We start from the raw sequence: 18,648 nt of genomic DNA on the forward strand, positions 1-18,648 counted from the left end.
ACCAGACCCCCTCCACCCACCCAGCTGAGGAGATGGACTGGACCAGCTCCCAGGAGTTTTAGGTAGTGCCAGCCCCAGCCTTCACGTCCAAGAACTTTCCCCTGTGTGTGTGAGCTCAGTCACCTTGCTCCACTCACCGGACCCCCGGCTCTCCAGCCCCGGACCCCATCCTTGGCTCCTCATACCCACCTGTGTGTGTTCTCTCTGCTGGTATATCAATAAAGGTCATTTCCAACTATCCATCTGTTTGGTTGTGCTGCAAGTGGGTCCTATCACACCCCGTTACACTCTTTGGAAAGTCGCTTGCTGTGAAAATTAACGGGGGTGTCTAATGAGCAAGTGAACAACTATCAATTATCTTACAGTAAAACTGTGGCCAGTGGCTATGTAAGAAGTCGGGCTCCTCTGTGTCCCTGTCACTTTACTGAATATGTACCTGGGGAAGTTAATGGGAGTTCTCACACTGCATCTTGGTTTTTGTTTACATTCTTCCCTCCGCTAACCCAGCAACCCATCAAGATTGTGAGGTGATGGTCTGATAATACATGTGCTACACTGCAAAACTTCTTTCAATGCACAGACTGGGATGTTTGCCAAATGGTGAGGATGTAGATGGACTGACAAACTGTTTGTCCGAGTATGTCAACTTCTTTGTGGACTCTGATTGACTGTCAGTGAATATTGGAAGGAGGAAGGAAGCCCATAGTAGGAAGCTGGAGCAGAGGCTGCAGCAGAATCACACCAGGGAGGTCTGGACACGTATGAGGTACATAGGCACACCTGACAAACACGGAGACTCAGTTTCAGTACAGAAGAAGGCCTGTTCCAGTGGTGCCAGCGACTACAGACCCATAACATTGACCTCACACATGAAAGACTGGTCCTTGAGTCTCTCCAGCTATTGATGAACCCTTCTGTGGACCCCGTCAAGCTCATGTACCAACTGGATGTCATTGTGGATGATGCCATCATGTACCTGCTCCCCCGTGCCAATGCCCACCTGGACAGGCAAGCAGGCTTAACCACCTTTGGCTCAACATCAGCAAAAAACAGAAGTTCCCACCCTCTACATAGTGTTGTGGTTGGCCAGAGACTTAGACTGATGAGTTCCACTGAACGCCACAGGAGCTCCTTATTCCCTAAGGCCATCCAGATATATGACTCCTCCCCTTTCATCTCCTTCAGTACACTGCTGTTAAATTTTAAATGTTGAAATTACTGTTAATCGGATGTATCCATGTTTGAAATTTGGCCACACTGTGATTCTACCTCACACATTAGTTTTTACTTTTTGTGTGTTTGCATTTGTACATTTTTCAATTCACTGACTGTAACATCAATAAAGTCCTTTCTGATTCTTATATTATTTTTATTCTTGAAGCCAATTTCTAAACCAATTTATTTTAAAAGTATTGTTAAGTGCCTCATAATCTAAGACTTCAAGGCCTCCACTATCTTTGGTATTACATAAAATCTCTTTCTTTAGATAGTGACGTTTATTCCTCCAGATAAAATTCACTGTGAATTAAAGAGAAAGAGAGAAGCATATACAGAGAGAGATCCCTTCATGTCCCTTCCTGTTTTGGTTTCACTAATAACTGGGTCAACTGGGTTTGTACATATACTTTCATCTTTACAATAAACCTACTGTAATCCCCAAAATCCCCAAGAAACTATCTTACCTTGATATAATGTATATAAGACAAATTACAAGATTTGATTTTTTGACATTAATGTCAAGGTTTGTGGTAAGTAGGACCCAAAATGCAGCCAACACAGAGGAGAAGGTGCAGAATGTTTAATAAACAAAAGAACTTACAAAACAAGCACAGGGAACCACAGGGGATGACAACAGGCAACATGAACAGACTAACGACAAACCCAGAGATCAACAGACGAACCGACACAGACAAAGGGAAGCACAAAGACTATATAGACGAGGGAGGCAAGGGTGATTGAACACAGGTGAAACACATTAGGGCGGGGCAGACAATCACCACACAGAAACAGGACCAAAACAGGAAGCAAAAACACTGAGACACACAAGGAAACCAATTATAAAATAAAACACAAGGGTGAGAAAGTCCAAACAAAACTAACAAAACCTGGTCTGATGGATCTGGATTTGTGCTGAGGCAGCAGATGGTAGAGTCAGAGTCTGAATCCATGGACCAACCTGCCTTGTGTCAACAGTCCAGGCTGGTGGTGGGGAATGTGATGGTGTGGGGAATGTGTTCTTCCTAATACCAATGCTGGATGTCACAGTCTATCTGAGCATTGTTGCTGACCATGTTCATCCTTCATGGCCCCAGTTCACCATCTTCTAATGGCTCCTTCCAGCAGGATAATGCTCCATGTCACAAACTGGTTTCATCAACATGACAATGAGTTCAGTGTAGATGTATTACTTATCTAAACCACACCAAGCAACACAGGCAGTGTGTTCCCAAGGGTGGCACAGTGATGGAGTGGTGATTCACTTTGCATGGTCTCCCATATCTGTGTGCAGGTGTTGTCTATTCCCATGTGTCATGTGTCTATTTACAGGTAAAAAAAGCAATACTTCAGAGAAACCGTTTCCTCCAGCAGAGCCACCAGAGCCAGTTCTACCTGGGAGCTTAGCCATCGGCTCAGTGTCTGTGGCTGTTGCCAGAACTGGGGCACAGTTACAGGGCCTCCCTCTCTATGGATACATAGCAGCGCTAAAGAACGGAGAGGTTAGATCACACAACCACAAACACAAATACTACACACACTGGGAGCAACATGTAATGATGTCTTCAACACTTTTATGCAGACTCCAACACAGTTTTACATCCCTGTCTCCTTGGTGACTTTGCTGAGCTGTGGGAAGAAATCTGCTGGAAAACTGAGTTTGCTGGAAGAAATCATTCTGATCCCCAAAGCAGGACAACGAGTCAAACAAGTACTCACCACTCCCACTCACATCTCTGTTGTTACATGTTCTGTCTTTGGTCCATGTCTCAGTGTGGTGGCAGTTGGTACAGACTTGTTCACTGTATAAAGTTTGTGTTTTTTTGTGCAAGGTCGTAGCTTCCTTTGTTGTTGCTGTGATGTGCTATATTATTGGTGAAGCACCTCAGCTCTTCAGTGCTCAGTTTTATCTATAGCATTTATAAAATGCACTGAACTGTGAACTTCTTCAACAGATCATCACAATGACCCTTGAATTACAGAAGGAGATGATGAGAATAATGAACACTTCAACAAAAGCCGGGGTGAGGGACGTTGCTATTAATTCACTTTAAGAATGGGAACTGTGTTTACACAGGCTTTATGATAGCACAGAATGTAAAAGGTGGAGGCAATATTCAAAGCTTTTTCTGTTTTTTCTGTGTTTCCTAAAAGATACACACAAAAAATTATATTTCTATGTGATTTTCATGGCTAATGTCCAAATTAACTCAGGTATGCAGGCCTGGAAATGCTTATTAAAACATTCAATACTTCTATCTGCCTTTTCCTTCAGGCAGCGTTTGTGCTGTATACGCAGTTATCTCTTGCATTGTTCAGTGACCCCTAGCACTTACATTCATAACGCAAACAGTACAGAGGGTGAGTGGAACACACTCATCTTCTAATAACCTTGAAATGACAACCGTTTCATTCAGACCTATGAATGAATAGTCATCTATTGTCATTCATAAGCAGCTTCAGCTAAGCTACTTTTCAAAAGACGTTACCCAACAGGAGAGATGTAAAGAACACTGTAGGTTAATGTATTTATTACCGTTGGACGTAGAAAAGTACAATACACAGATGTTGTTGACAAGGTGAACCATGTGTATTTGCTCCGAGGCCACTCAGGCAACTCTGCATGACAGTGGTGCGCCAGCTGTGAGCTATGAGAGACCCGAGCAGCCTCTGGATCTCATCGTTGAAGCCTGCATCAACCTTGGACTGGCACTGGGAACAGAGATCCATTTAGCATTAAACTGTGACGCCCGTGAGCTTATGGACTTTGTAAGTTGACGAAAGGTAGTCTCTGGCTTTATGTGTGCCAAGCTGTTGGGAGTCTACGTATAGGAGTTCTTGTGTAAATTAGTTCTATATGCATACAGTTGAAGAGGTCAATTCACAAGACAACAAGCAGTGAAGCGAACTGAATTAGTTTTCTTCTCCTCCTCTCAGTCTAAAGGAAAGTATGAAGTTTCAACAGGAGTTTTGAAGTCTCCGGATGAATTAGTGGACATGTACCAAACACTTGTCAGCAAATACCCAGCAGTGGTGGCTTTAATCAATCCATTCAGGAGAGAGGTGAGTTCAAAACGTCATCGTTCTTTCCTCAACATTTCCAATATTGTTTATGTATTGTACATGTGTCTGTGTAGTTTCTGCTCCTGATACTTCACATTGTTCAGTAGAAAAGTAAAAGCAATTCTGGTAAATTCCTAACAGGTCAATTTAAATACAGAGACAATTTTAAAGTTAAAGCAGGTGTTAATAACAGTAACTCAAACAGGAGTAAACAGTTCAGTTGTTGGGGACTATTTTCAGTGGCAGATTAATGCACATTTGGTATCAATATCGTGTGTATTTCCAGCAGCAGGACAGTGTGTGTGCTCTTGGTATTTGAAATATATTATTTAAAGATTTTAGACTGATTAAAGCCATTGCTCAACATCTAAGTTATCACTCCTAACTGTGGTTAGGTATTGTGTTGTTTGATATTGTATTGTTGTATTAAATTATTACAAACTCATGAGAAATATTCTGCCACCTCTGGTTAGAATGGTCAGGGTCTTTAGGGACCCGGTTGTTGTACAAGCTGAAACCAGGAGTTAACGTCATAGTAGACTGTTGACAGGTTGACCGGTTGACATGGACAGGTTAGTTTTAGTTTTAGTGCATTGGTTGCCATAGTTACAGATTCAAAACTGAGTGAACGTCTAATTAGTGTTACCAACAGATCTTGTTCTACTGGACATGTGCAGCCTATATCAAACTTGAAGGTTGACTGCGTGTTAGATATGTGTGTTGTGTGCATATTTATGATATGCCAAATGTGTATCCTTGTTCTTTTGTGTTTCTCATTAAGGACATAGTCCAGTGGGAGAAGCTGAGCAATGTTATTGGAGACTCATGTTCACTGCTCTTTGACGTCACTTACAAGGCAAAGGCCCTGCCCCATCTGGGCGTCAGAGGTCACATCTTAAAACACACTGATGAGATGACAATCAGTGATTTGGTCCGCATCACTTCAGAGCACCAAGGTAACAGATCCACTGAGATAGTACTAGGAAATAGTAAAATACTGTTCAATTCAACTTCCACAAAGTGGAATTCTACTTAGAAACAGAAGTCTTTGACTTTTCTATTTATACCATAAAAAAATAGAGTAACCTGAAAAAAGACTTGTTGATGTACAGTGGCTTGCAAAAGTATTCATACCCTGTTGAACTTTTCCACATTTTGTATTGATTTTGTAATGTATTTTATTGGGATTTTATGTGATAAGCCAACACAAAGTGGCACATAATTGTTGAAGTGGAAGGAAAATGATACATAATTTTCAATTTTTTTTACAAATAAAAAACTGAAAAGTGTGGCGTGCAAAAGTATTCAGCCCCCTTTACTCTGATACCCCTAAATAAAATCCAGTGCAACCAATTACCTTCAGAAGTCACCTAATTAGTAAATCGAGTCCACCCGTGTGTAATCTAATCTCAGTAAAATACAGCTGTTCTGTGAAGGCCTTGAAGGTTTGTTAGAGAACATTAGTGAAAAAACAGCATCATGAAGCCCAAGGAACACAACACAACACAACACAACACACCACACCACACAACACAACACAACACAACACACCACACCACACAACACAACACAACACAACACACCACACCACACCACACCACACAACACAACACACCACACAACACCAGACAGGTCAGGGATAAAGTTGTGGAGAAGTTTGAGCAGGGTTAGGTTATGAAAAAATATCCCAGGGTTTGAACATCCCACAGAGCACTGTTCAATCCATCATCCGAAAATGGAAAGAGTATGGCACAACTGCAAACCTACCAAGACATGGCCGTCCACCTAAACTGACAGGCCGGGCAAGGAGAGCAATGATCAGAGAAGCAGCCAAGAGGCCCACCGTAACTCTGGAGGAACTGCAGAGATCCACAGCTCAGGTGGGAGAATCTGTCCACAGGACAACTATTAGTTATGCACTCCACAAATCAGGTCTTTATGGAAGAGTGGCAAGAAGAAAGCCATTCTTGAAACAAAGCCATAAGAAGTCCCGTTTGCAGTTTGCCACAAGCCATGTGGGGGGGACAGCAAACATGTGGAGCAAGGTGCTCTGGTCAGATGAGACCAAAATTGAAGTTTTTGGCCTAAATGCAAAACGCTATGTGTGGCGGAAAAATAATACTGCACATTTACCCTGAACGCACCATCCCTACCGTGAAACGTGGTGTTAGCATCATGCTGTGGGGATGCTTTTCTTCAGCAGGGACAGGGAAGCTGGTCAGAGTTGATGGGAAGATGGATGGAGCCAAATACAGGGCAATCTAGGAAGAAAACCTTTTAGAGTCTGCAAAAGACTTGAGACTGGGGCGGAGGTTCACCTTCCAGCAGGAAACGACCCTAAACATACAGCCAGAGCTACAATGGAATGGTTCAGATCAAAGCATATTCATGTGTTAGAATGGCCCAGTCAAAGTCCAGACCTTAATCCAATTGAGAATCTCTGGCAAGATTTGAAAATTGCTGTTCACAGACGCTCTCCATCCAATCTGACTGAGCTTGAGCTATTTTGCAAAGAAGAATGGGCAAAAATTTCAGTCTCTAGATGTGCAAAGCTGGTAGAGACATACCCCATAAAACTTGCAGCTGTAATTTCAGCAAAAGGTGGTTCTACAAAATATTGACTCAGGGGGGCTGAATACTTTTGCATGCCACATTTTTCAGTTTTTTATTTCTAAAAACATTTGAAAACCATGTATCATTTTCCTTCCACTTCACAATTATGCGCCACTTTGTGTTGGCCTATCACATAAAATCCCAATAAAATACATTTACGTTTGTGGTTGTAACGTGACAAAATGTGGAAAAGTTCAAGGGGTATGAATACTTTTGCAAGCCACTGTAAACTAGAATATAATTATATACTGCATGTAAATCACATTATTGCGATGCTTCTTCTGTGATATGTGTTGGAAAGGAGCCAATGACAGATGGAGCCTTGCAGGTGTTTGTTGTTTCCTATAGTATATAACCAACCAGGCAGTCAGTTCTCCATACCACTGCACTGGACCCGTCTGTTTCCCTCCACACTCCCAAACCCGTTGTGCATTCACAATAATAGCACATATTTCAATTCATTACGCGTTCATGAGTATTTGTTGTTTGTCTTGAGCTCAGGGGCTGGTTTCAGACAGACTTTGACTGTGGCTTAGATATAAGAAACAGTCAGACTTCAGATAGACTGAGTCTAAATTCATCTGTAGGACAAAGCCGTTTAGTTCTCGACTATCTTGGCTGACCAATGAACCACATCAAACCTGAAAATATGTTCAGTTACAAGGACGTTTTACTTTGGAAATTCAGCGAAGAGAGTAACAATAAAAAGAAAACATCTAAAAACTCTTTCCGTTCTCTTTGCTCTGTCCATTACAATGTTAGCAAACCACACATATGAGCCATGTTTTCCTGTTTTTTGTTGTTTGGTGCTACTGATCAGCGCAGGTGTCTCATTTTAAGACAAAAACCTTAGACACCTTACCTACAGGCTAACTCAGGCCTAAGACCAATGTTACCATGGTAACAATCAATAACATCAGACTGATCTATGAGCAACATGAAGCCTGGAACAGCACAACCGACCAGTCTGACATATCTTTGTGAAACCGGCTGTTATGTCTTTGCCAAAACTGATGTGGGGCCCCAGAGCAGAGACAGAACACAAAACACACCAGCAATAACCGTGCAAGGGAGTTTATTGAAGCGAAGGAAATGGTGATGGTGAATGTGCAGGGGGAGCTGGTCAGAGGAATCGAGGTGGCTGGTGAAGACATGAGGCAGGAGTATGGGGAACACTGGAAGCCAGAGGCAGGGGAGTAACACACTCTGGAAAAATGAGGGACAGCTGAGACCAAAAGCAAGTGCGTTGTGTGGCCTGGTGACAGCAGAGTGTGGCAGGATTAGCAGCCCACAAATCAGGAATTCTTCTGGAGCACAGGAGAATGAAAGTTACCACAGACAAAATCACTGCGGATATCACAATATAACTCCATAGTTACAAAAAGTAATCAGAGCGGCTGAGAGAGTTCTACCGCTGTGAAGAGCGGAACAATCTGGTGATGAATGGATGGATGACCAGGGTAGATGTACTGCAGGTGATGAGTGAGTGTGGTGGTGAGCTGCTGTCCAGACCACGCCTCCGCTGAGTCACCTGATGTCAGGGGAAGCACACAGACACACACGGGGGAAGGGAAGACAAACAGGAAGAGGAAAAAACACTGGGAGACACAGCGGCCCCAAGTCTGTGTTAAACTGGACCTGGGAGCAGACACTCAACCAAACTGAATGCATGGTATTGTTGCAGAAAGTATTTTCACTCCTTGATAAGAATTTCATGACTGAAACACAGCTGTTGAAGTCATGGTTACCTGAGGTGCATTTAGGTATAATCAGCTGAAGGGGGAGGCCTTCAGAAAAGCATGTGTGGATGTTAGACAATCATGGGTCAGAGACACCTGGGTTAAAGAACTATAGACTATAAGAATATTTAGAGCAAATTGAATCTATAGTTAGATTTGTTAGAAAAGGCTCTTTGAGGGGGATCTCATTTTGGGTTTGGGTTGGTGAAAGGAGGCTGGTAGCCAAAAAGCTGATAGTGCTGAAACATGACTTCAGTAAAGCTGCTTTCCATTGGTTATGAATATCAAAATCCTACATGTTTTTCATCTGTGAATTGTTTCAATGGTGGATTATTATCAATACTAATTGTGTAATTGTGTATGTCTGCAGGTTCAGTGTTGCTGGGTACAACATACAGTGAGCCCTGCAGTAGTGACTCTTTTTCAGATATAGTAAGTCATATTCCCTCTCTTATGTTCTGTGTGTCCAGCTTAATGTCATTTGTCTGACCAAAAAGCAGTTTTTATCTCCTCACCTCTCCGTGTTTAAGATTCAGTCGGAGTAGAAAACCTTATTCCAATGTTTTGCAATAATGACGTTTTGTGTGCTCTAAGGGTCACAAACCATCCACCCACTGTTCTCTTTGCAGGTCCAGGAACAAGTACTGAAGTGATATCATGAAAACTTTAACAATGAGTGTGAGCTTTCACCACATCAAAGCCGAGTGGCATTAAGAGTTTAATTGAATGAGCTTAAGAAGGATAAAATTGTTCAGTAGATAGTGTAATAGCAATTTTCATTTGTTCATCCAATTTCCAATCTTGCCATTACTTGCATAGGAGGAGCAGCAGTTGTCTTTACGCAGACCCAAAAGACAGAATCAATGTCCAGTCAATCCTTGCAGGTTTAATTGTCGTTTATTGACATAATGCCGAAGGTTTCAAACATACCACTTTTTTCTCTACGGGTGTTGTTCCTTTGTCCTTTCTGCCTCAGGTCTGGTGAAAACTTGTGTACTCTCCCACTTCCTGTGCCTACCTACTTCCTCCCACCTATACCCAAGATATATCCTGTGTGTCTCCCATTACTGCCACCGTGTGTCCAAATCAAAATAAAAAATAATAAAAATAATATAATCTGCCAACACTAACTAAAACTGCTCCTATAGATAGATAGATAGATAGATAGATACTTTATTTATCCCCTAGGGGGAATTTATGTGTCCATTAGCTGATTTTTGATAACAATAATAATGATAATAATAACAGTTAATAATAAATAAACAATAATAATTGGATTAGTCCACTTCCTTTGGCTGAGGTGTTGTATATCCTGATGGCAGTGGGAACAAGGGATCTTCTGAACCTCTCTGTTCTGTGAGATGAGACGTTTGCTACAGCTGTAGCTGCTTCTCTGTCATGCAAGAATGTTGTGGAGATGACGGTTGGTACTGTCTAAGATAGCCTCCATCTTGCGTCTCACCACAACAGTCCTGAGTGAGTAGCAACCAAGCACAGACCCAGCCTTTTTGATCAGCTTTTGCAGTTTTTTTATGTTCATGTTGGACATGCTGCCGCCCCAGCAGACTGCAACATAAAAAAGTACACTGGCCACCACTGACTGATAAAACATAAGCAGCATTTCACTACAGATGTCAAAGGACCTGAGCTTCCTGAGGAAAAAGCTGGCTCTGCCCCGTCCAGTAGATGGCATCCGTTCTCAGGGACCAGTCCAGTTTACTGTCCAGGTGCACACCTAGGTATTTATAAGTGTGCACCATCTCAATGTCCTTCCCTTTAATATTGACTGGCTCAAGGGTGGGCCTAGACCTCCGAAAGTCCATGACCATCTCCTTTGTCTTGAAGGAGTTTAGAAGGAGGCAGTTCTTGTCGCTCCATTCACTGAAGGCCTTTGTCAGATCCCTGTACTCCTCTTCCTGCCCCTTCCTGATATGCGCTACATTAGCTGTGTCAACTGAGTATTTCTGGATGTGGCAGGAATCAGAGTTGTATTTTAAGTCAGCCGTATACAGGGCAAATAGGAATGAAGCCAGAGCAGTTCCCTGTGGACCCCCAGTGTGACAAGTCATTTGTAGTGATGAACCTATAGTCAATTATCAACTGCAGCTCCTCTTGGCAGTGAGTTTTAGCTCATTGTTTTGCTAACTTTACTATTTTTACTCTCACTGCTGTTTTTCGGCTACACCAGATGGCACTATTTAGAGAAATTGCTCTAAAAACACACTGTACACTACACCACCAGCTGATGAGCATGCGTAGTGGAGCATTTAGCAGGAGTAGCTAAAGAGACAGATATTTACCTCAGGAGCCTGGTATGGACCAAAAACAGAAAGTAAATAATGGAATTAGATTTGCCAGGATCCAGAAACACAACTCCAAATTAATGATAATGTTGCTCTGCATCTGCTTTATGTGGAAATAAACAACTGTCTTCTATCAACTTTTTCAGTGTTTAGTTCACGTTTCTGCTGCTCTCAACTGACCAAAAATCAGTTATTGCAAATTCAAAGTAATACAACCAAGAGAGAGCAACAATATGTACATGTGCAATATGTACAAACATATAAATATGTACAGTAGAGAGCACTTTATTAGGAACAGCACACTAACACTGGGTAGTTCCTCAGTTCTGCATGTCATGGATCCACCAGATATGTTGAAACTTTCCTCTCAGACTCTGCTCCATGATGACATGACGCATCACATCATTTCTGCAGATTTGTCAGCTGCACATTCATGCTGCCAGTCTCCTGCTCTACCACATCCCAAAGATGTTCTAATGGATCCTGGTCTGGAGACTGGGGGGTGGGGGGCCGGCACTGAAGTTCATGGGACTCACTGTCATGTTGATGAAAACAGTTTGTCACATGGAGCATTATCCTGCTGGAAGGAGCCATTAGAAGATGTTGAACTATGGCCATGACGGAAAGAACATGGTCAGCAACAATAATCAGACTGTGAAATTCAGACCATGATTGATTGAAAACATTCTCCCTACCATCACACCATCACTACCAGCCTGGACTGTTGACACAAGGCAGGTTGGTCCATGGATTCAGACTCTGACTCTACCATCTGCTGCCTCAGCACAAATCGAGATCAATCAGACCAGGTCTTAATCTGTCCAGTGTTGGTGAGTCTGTGTCCACTTCAGCCTCAAGTTTCTGGTCTTGGTGACAGGAAGTGGAACCTGATGTGGTTTTCTGCTGTTGTAGTCCATCCACCTCAAGGTTGGATGTGGACGTGTTGCTCACTGTGAAGCTTTTCTGCTCATCAAAGCTGTAAAGAGTGGTTATCTGAGTGACCGTAGCCTTTCTCACTATGGTGAAAATAACTTTTACCTTGCAAAGGAGGTAGGCCCGTAACTAAGTTGAGTGTGGGAAAAGGGACGACTGGGGATGGGCAACAGACACAGCAGTCCAGTTGGACGATGATGTGAGGTATTCCCCTGTGTGCAGATGGAGCAAGGAGAGACATAGTCATGGGTGTCGATCTTCATTGTTGGCCACCAAAAGTGTCTCTTGAACATACTCAGGGTGCAGTTGATTCCAGGGTGGTAGTGAGAGCCCATTACAGAACCTCTGATTGTCAGGCACAAAGAGGCAGTTATGAGGGCAGTTACCTGGGTTACCTACCTGTTGAGACTGTTGGGCCTCTTACCACCGACTCAAACTCCCAGCTCACTGCCGCCACCACACAGGATGAGGGAAGGATAGTGTCGAGACAGGAAGGGGATTTTTCAGAGGTGTGATGCTGGCAGATAGCATCTGGTTTGATGTTATGGGAACCTGGGCGAAAAGTTAAGAAAAAAGCTTAAGTGGCTGAAAAACAGGGACCAGCAGACTTGGTTGGAGTTTAGCGGTATAGCAGACTGGATCTGGACTAGGTTCTTATGATCAGGCTGCTCAGTACCCTCTAACCAGTGCTTCCATTCCTCTAACACTAGTTTTACCTCCAACAATTCTCAGTTCACGCATCACATTTTTACTCTGCTAGTGGCAGCTTTCGGTAGAAAAAGGCACAGTGATAGAGTTTTTGGTCTGGACCTGAGTGCTGAGAGTACAGCCCCCACTCTACAGTAAGATACATCTACTTCTACGATGAGTTGGCGAGGGGGGTCTGGATGGACCAGGATAGAGGCAGAAGTGAAGAGGCTCTTAAGCTGTGAGAAAGCGAGGTCCACCTCGATCCAAGAGAATGGGATGGAGGAAGAGACTAATCTCATAAAAGGGAAAGCCACGCAGCAGAAGTCTTTGATGAACTGATGGTAAAAGTTGGCAAAGCCCAGAAGCAAGAGCTGCCTGCAGCTTGGGGGTTTAGGCCTCTCTGCCACCGCCCTGATTTTCTCTGGATTGGTCTTCACCTGCCTGCCCTCAGTGATAAACATATTCATTGTCTTGGTGTGGAACATGCCCTTCTTGGCCTTCACTAGAAGTTTGTATTCTCTGGGGGGTTTTGCCGAACCTGGTTGACATGGGAAATATGTTCATTCACGTTTTTTGAAAAAATTAGGATATCACATACACATCTCAAAAGCAGAGGTGATAAGCAACAGTGTGTGTTTGTTATTGACTGTAGTATTATTGGCTACCAAAAAAAACCCCAGCATTAAGAGGAGGAGGAGTCGCAAATTATACCTGCTGCCAAAAACTCCTTGATGTATTTGTCCATGGCATCTTTCTGGGTGAGACAGGTTGTAGAGTTAGCTTGATGGTAAGGGGTTCCTAGGCAGCAGGTTGATGTTGCAATTGTACATGCAATTTGGGGGCAAGGATTGGCCAATGGCCAAATCTTTGCTGAACGCCTCCCTAGATCATGATACACCCCTGGTAAGGTTGACAAGTCTACAAGAGACAAAGCAGACTGCAAAAAATGTGAGTGACAAAATAGAGAGAGAGACTCTCCCAGAAGACCAGGGATGGCCAAGTACCAGAGGTGTTTTGGGAGCTTAAATTATGCTCTGTTGTTTATTGTCCTTGATTACCAGACAGCAGTAAAGTGACAGGAGCTTTGCTCTGAGTTACTTCGACCAAAAACCTCCCGCCTAGAGCATTAGCAGTGAGGGGGAACGCTAGTGGTTCCAGGGGCACACCAGAATGAATGACCAAATCATGGTCCACGAAATTATCTTCAGCCCTTGAATCAGTCAAACCTTGGAGAGCAAAGGTGAGTGCCTTATAAGCAAAGGTCGCATGAATTTGAAGCCAGAACTTTGGTGGGAGTGAGGACACAGATTGACTCACCAATACCCCCACAGTGAGCCCTGCCTTTTGGCTGAACTGGACTGGAGGCAATAAAATGACCTCTGGATGGATGGATGGATGGATGGATGGATGGATGGATGGATGGATAGATAGATGATGGAGACCAGTGTTCTTCTCAGGAACCTTCAATCCAGCAGAAATGTTTTTGAGCCTCAACACAACCCTGTCTCTGAGCTCTGCAGCTGTTCCTTCCCCTCCCCTCCTCATGGTTTCTGCTCTGATCTGCATCGTCAGACTTGATATAGACAGGTGTGTGTCTTCAGCTGACTTTACCACAGGTGGACTCCAGTAAAGGTGAAGAGAGATGATCCAAAGAAATGGAGGAACATGAGCTAAAATATATTTCAGTTTTTCCTTTTTGGGCTTTTTATGCCTTTATTGATAGCACAGTAGAGAGAGACAGGAAATGAGAAGGCAGAGAGAGGGGGAATAACATGCAGTAAAGGGTCGTCCGATGCGGGATTCGAACTGGGGCCGACTGCAGCGAGGACTGTAGCCTCTACATATGGGGCGCCTGCTCAACTCACTGCGCCACTCGATGCCCCTCAGTTTTTCCTCCTTTAATAAATTTGTAAAACTTTCTAAAATTCTGATTTCACTTTGTCATGATGGGGGATTGAGTGTAGATTGATGAGGGACTTATTTAACCATAAAACTGCAAAATAACAAAAGTCAAAAAATTGAAGGGGTCTGAAGACTTAAATGAACTGTAGATCTATTTAGATGCCAGTGTAGGTCTTGAGGCCACACCGAAGTAGTTGATGTATTAATGGAAGAAATCTTCTGCCTCTCCTTGTCTTCCTTCTAATTGGACATTGCTGTATTCACTTGGTAATAATCATTTGTGATGGTTTTGAGTCATGAATTAGTATTAGGAGAATCCCTTTGACAAAAATGTCCTGAGGCAGGATTTAAACACAGGGACAGAGTCAGTGACTGAGTGTGTGGAAGAGATCTTGGCCTCCAGGCACAGCAGCACTTTGACCCCTGACCCTCATTATTCTGAGTGCATTCCTAGAGGGTTGAAAGCATATGCACACCCCAGTGTTACACAGAGTAAAGACAAAAGCACTGTCAAGAAAAAAAAAGCCCCCACAATTAAAAGATGCTAAATTATGTTTTGACTTTACATCTCCTTTTTACCTGATAAAGATTTGATGACTATGAAATTTCACCATAATGTTGTGTCCTTTTTCTTGTTGTGATGTTATGTTGCAGTTGGGGAGCATTTATACAGATGTTTCCTCACCATCAGTTTCTGTCTCACAGTCTGCCTCTCCTCCCTCAGGCTGTGGGTCTGGGGCTGGACTATGTCAAACTGGGAGGTCTGAGTGGTGCTGAGAGGATGACTAAATACAACCGGCTGATTTCTATAGAGGAAGAACTGGCCCAACAAGGAATCCTGGGTGGGTTTTTTATGCTCCTCCCTCATCTTTTTTTTAGCTAGACTGAGAAAAAGGAGGCCAGACAAAGCGATAGAGAGAGAGAGGCAGTAATGCCTGAGCTTGAGAACACACATCTCTCTCTCTGTGCTGGATGTAAAAAGAAACTATGTGTGAGGAATCATACAAATGTGTATTTGTGTGTGTGAGTGGAAGAATGAAAGCCCCTACCTTGGATCTGTTAATTGGCTGCCTAATTGCACACAGGAACAAATACTTTCCCATCCATCGTTTCCAAAAAAGCAGGCAGAGAAAGTGGAGAGTTAACAAGATGAGTACATGTCTGTTTGTAATCCACTCCTGTCATAAAAAGTTTATTTCACATGTTTATTGTTTGTGTTGCTGTGACTGAGTGAAAGACTCAGTGTGCTTCAGCTGCAGAAGCAGAAACGTGATTGCTGTCCTGTTATCTGAGGCGTTTGTGTTCCAGCTTTTGTCCATTCACTTTATTTCATTATTTTGTCTTGTCACAGTCTCCAAGGAGAAGCACCCCCCTCCACTGTTCACTGAAAACCTACAAAAGCAGTCCGCTACTGCAGAGAGACATCTGTCAGACAAGGCCTGAAGGAATACAGCTCTCAGCTTCTGTCAGGAAAATATGACTGATTTAAATACTATGTATATATTTTATTTTCATACTTCAATTCTGCTGTTGTCACTTACTTGCAGGTCAGGATTTTACTTATAAAACCTACTGAGTTGATTATAAACATTATAAAATGCAATAAGCTAGTGTTGTTGTGGTAAAAAAAAAAAAGAAAATCAATATGAAGCTATTGAGAGAGAGGCTGAGTGGCTAAACACGACCTTCAATAAAGCAGTTTTTAAAAGCCAAACATCTCGTCGCCCCTTCAGGTGTATACAAGCCATACCAGGCACTGTACACAAACACAGGTCTGCTTTCAAATCACAGTCAACCATCTCCATAAACATATCCAAATATAGCAGCACTCATGAGCCATAACACAACACATGAGCCCTCAGCCTTCACTACAGTGGAGACAGTACAGATCCACTGGTGGAGATCTTCATTTTATGTGATTAATGTATGTACCTTTTTTTTTTCTAAACAGACATTTTTGAACACATTATTGCCAAAACACAGAATAAATTCACCCACTTGTATATTTTAAACATTTAATTAGCTTCATTTGTGTCACTTACAAAAATCCTCTCAAACAAAATCTGCATCAGGTTCCCAATATCTTTTACTCATGACTCTATGTAGTAATCAGTTCTGTTTTATTTGAATAATAGCCGAGGTTTTTAAAAACATGCTGTGTTTACCTTTGGGGGGTCCACACCCCACTAATCTAGATAAACCACGATACATGAAAACACTCCACTGAATTTCAGATGAGTGACATTAATTTTATATTCACAACTCTAAGATCAGGGCCACGCAGCATACTCATACTGTCAAACCAATAAATGAATAAATGAAATAAAATTCTTAAACCACTTTATGTACATATACAAAATATATATACTATATGTATGTATGTGTATATATATATATATATATATATATATATATATATATATATATATATATATATATATATATACATACACACATACATACACATATACACATATATATATATGTATAAGTTGTTGATTCACTGTGTCCATTTGTTCGTTTTTGCAGCAACAGCTTTGCTTTAAAAGAAATGGATAAAAAAAGGCTGTAAAAAGCGGTGGGAGGACAAAAGCCAGAGAACACGCACACACACTTGCACACACACTTGCACACACACGGCTGTGTTAGTGTTGTCCAACAACGCTGGCCTCTTGTCTTCATACCTGGTCAGCACCCTGGCTGACCCCTCTCATGGCTCCTCAGTTTCTGGAGGAAAGGATTGTGTCAGTGTGTAAAAACAGGAGCGGAGAGGAGCTGCGCCTGGCCTGCAGCACAGAGAAAAGACTGCTTGTATAAAGTGATAAGTGGAAGAGCTTCTCAAGTGCTTTGTGTACCAGCCACATACAGCTGCATCAATGTGCCTGTCAAGTGAGTTATCCCATATTCACAGCTCTTTTCTGTTAAACAGACAACAGACAGGATCCGGCTGACATGGCCCTGCTGACACCACAATGGTCCCGCTCAAGTTTAAAGGATGGAAATAAAAATTTCGACTGAAGATGTTGACACACGGTTCGTTCGAAACAACACTGAATGTAAACATGTCTCTTATTTCTTTCTTTACTCCACAGTTCACATGTTCCTTCTATTTTTAGATTATTTCTAGGTAAAACAGCTGCTTCATGTTCTACAAATTTCATATGTACTTTAATGTCAGACAAATAAATTAAATTACAATTGTTCTCCAATTGTTTTTGATAGTATTTGGTTTCTTGATTTGCTGGCAGTTGCACTCAGTGCTGCTGTAAATGTCGGTGAGCGAAGACAACCTCTAATCAATGAAAACATGCAGACACAGACTGAGGCCGGGCGCACAGCCGCAGCTCAACGGAGGCTCCCTGGCAGGCAATTACTGTGTTTGGGAAAATAAATGAAATGACTAACAAAATAGGTCAAATTAAGTGTTTCCCAGACACACTAAAAGGACCTCCCTAATTGCTGGTCCCCAAAGGGACAAAAATACAAAAACAAAACATTATATTGTATCGGCTGATGACGAGAGAAAAGACAGAGTGTCGACAATAGGCTGTGGCAGTGAAGAAGAAACGGAGTAAAGAAAAGGACACAGCATGCTCTGTGTAATGACATGTTTTGCCTCGATCGGCGGTGTGTGTACCGGCTGTCATTCAACGTCAACGAGTCTGCAGCTGGAGCAGATGGTGGAGGAAGGCTGACCTGGTCATTGACTTTGTTTCTCCTGAGGGAAGAGACACGCTCATCACTCTACTGAATCAAACACTATATTGTATGTGGACACACAATTGATTCATGCCAGGATGGCCTCGATGAGAAGAACCTCATTTGATATGGAGGATATGAGGAGACAAAGATCAATACAAAGGCCTTCTCCTCTTTTCTCACTCTACTCCTACTCAAGCAGGTCGGCTTGACTCTAACCTCCAACATACAGTATTATCCAAGATAATTCTCACATCTTCACGCTGCTGTTGTCAGGACAAAAAGCCAAATATGCTCTGTGCACATCTGATTAGTTCATATAATCTCCTCTCAGACCACTTCCTTTTTCTACGAGATCCACAGTTGTCACAAAATCTGTGGTTAAATCAATTTAGAATGTGACTTCCTGTGTGTGTGGATGGATCTCTGAAGAGCACTGCTGATGAATCCTGTTAGAGAAGAGACAACTACATTTCCACCATTTTCTGATG

General features: G+C 42.5%; 1 protein-coding gene across 1 annotated transcript in view; it reads left to right on the top strand.

Moving 5' to 3' along the window:
- The window catches only part of eno4 (enolase 4), a 35,104-nt gene extending 17,673 nt beyond the window's left edge, over positions 1 to 17,431 (top strand). The window contains exons 5-13 of the mRNA XM_023430569.2: positions 2,548 to 2,717; positions 2,798 to 2,926; positions 3,171 to 3,239; positions 3,820 to 3,984; positions 4,153 to 4,278; positions 5,060 to 5,234; positions 9,001 to 9,062; positions 15,183 to 15,300; positions 15,810 to 17,431. Of these exons, the coding sequence (XP_023286337.1) occupies positions 2,548 to 2,717; positions 2,798 to 2,926; positions 3,171 to 3,239; positions 3,820 to 3,984; positions 4,153 to 4,278; positions 5,060 to 5,234; positions 9,001 to 9,062; positions 15,183 to 15,300; positions 15,810 to 15,901 (1,106 nt within the window). The 3' untranslated portion in view covers positions 15,902 to 17,431. The remainder of the gene's footprint in view (positions 1 to 2,547; positions 2,718 to 2,797; positions 2,927 to 3,170; positions 3,240 to 3,819; positions 3,985 to 4,152; positions 4,279 to 5,059; positions 5,235 to 9,000; positions 9,063 to 15,182; positions 15,301 to 15,809) is intronic.
- Positions 17,432 to 18,648: the final 1,217 nt, after the last annotated feature.

The sequence above is a fragment of the Seriola lalandi genome, unplaced genomic scaffold (assembly GCF_002814215.2).
Source record: "Seriola lalandi dorsalis isolate HSWRI2012SDOR001 ecotype SW California unplaced genomic scaffold, Sedor1 jcf7180002054907, whole genome shotgun sequence".
Classification (NCBI taxonomy): Eukaryota; Metazoa; Chordata; class Actinopteri; order Carangiformes; family Carangidae; genus Seriola; species Seriola lalandi.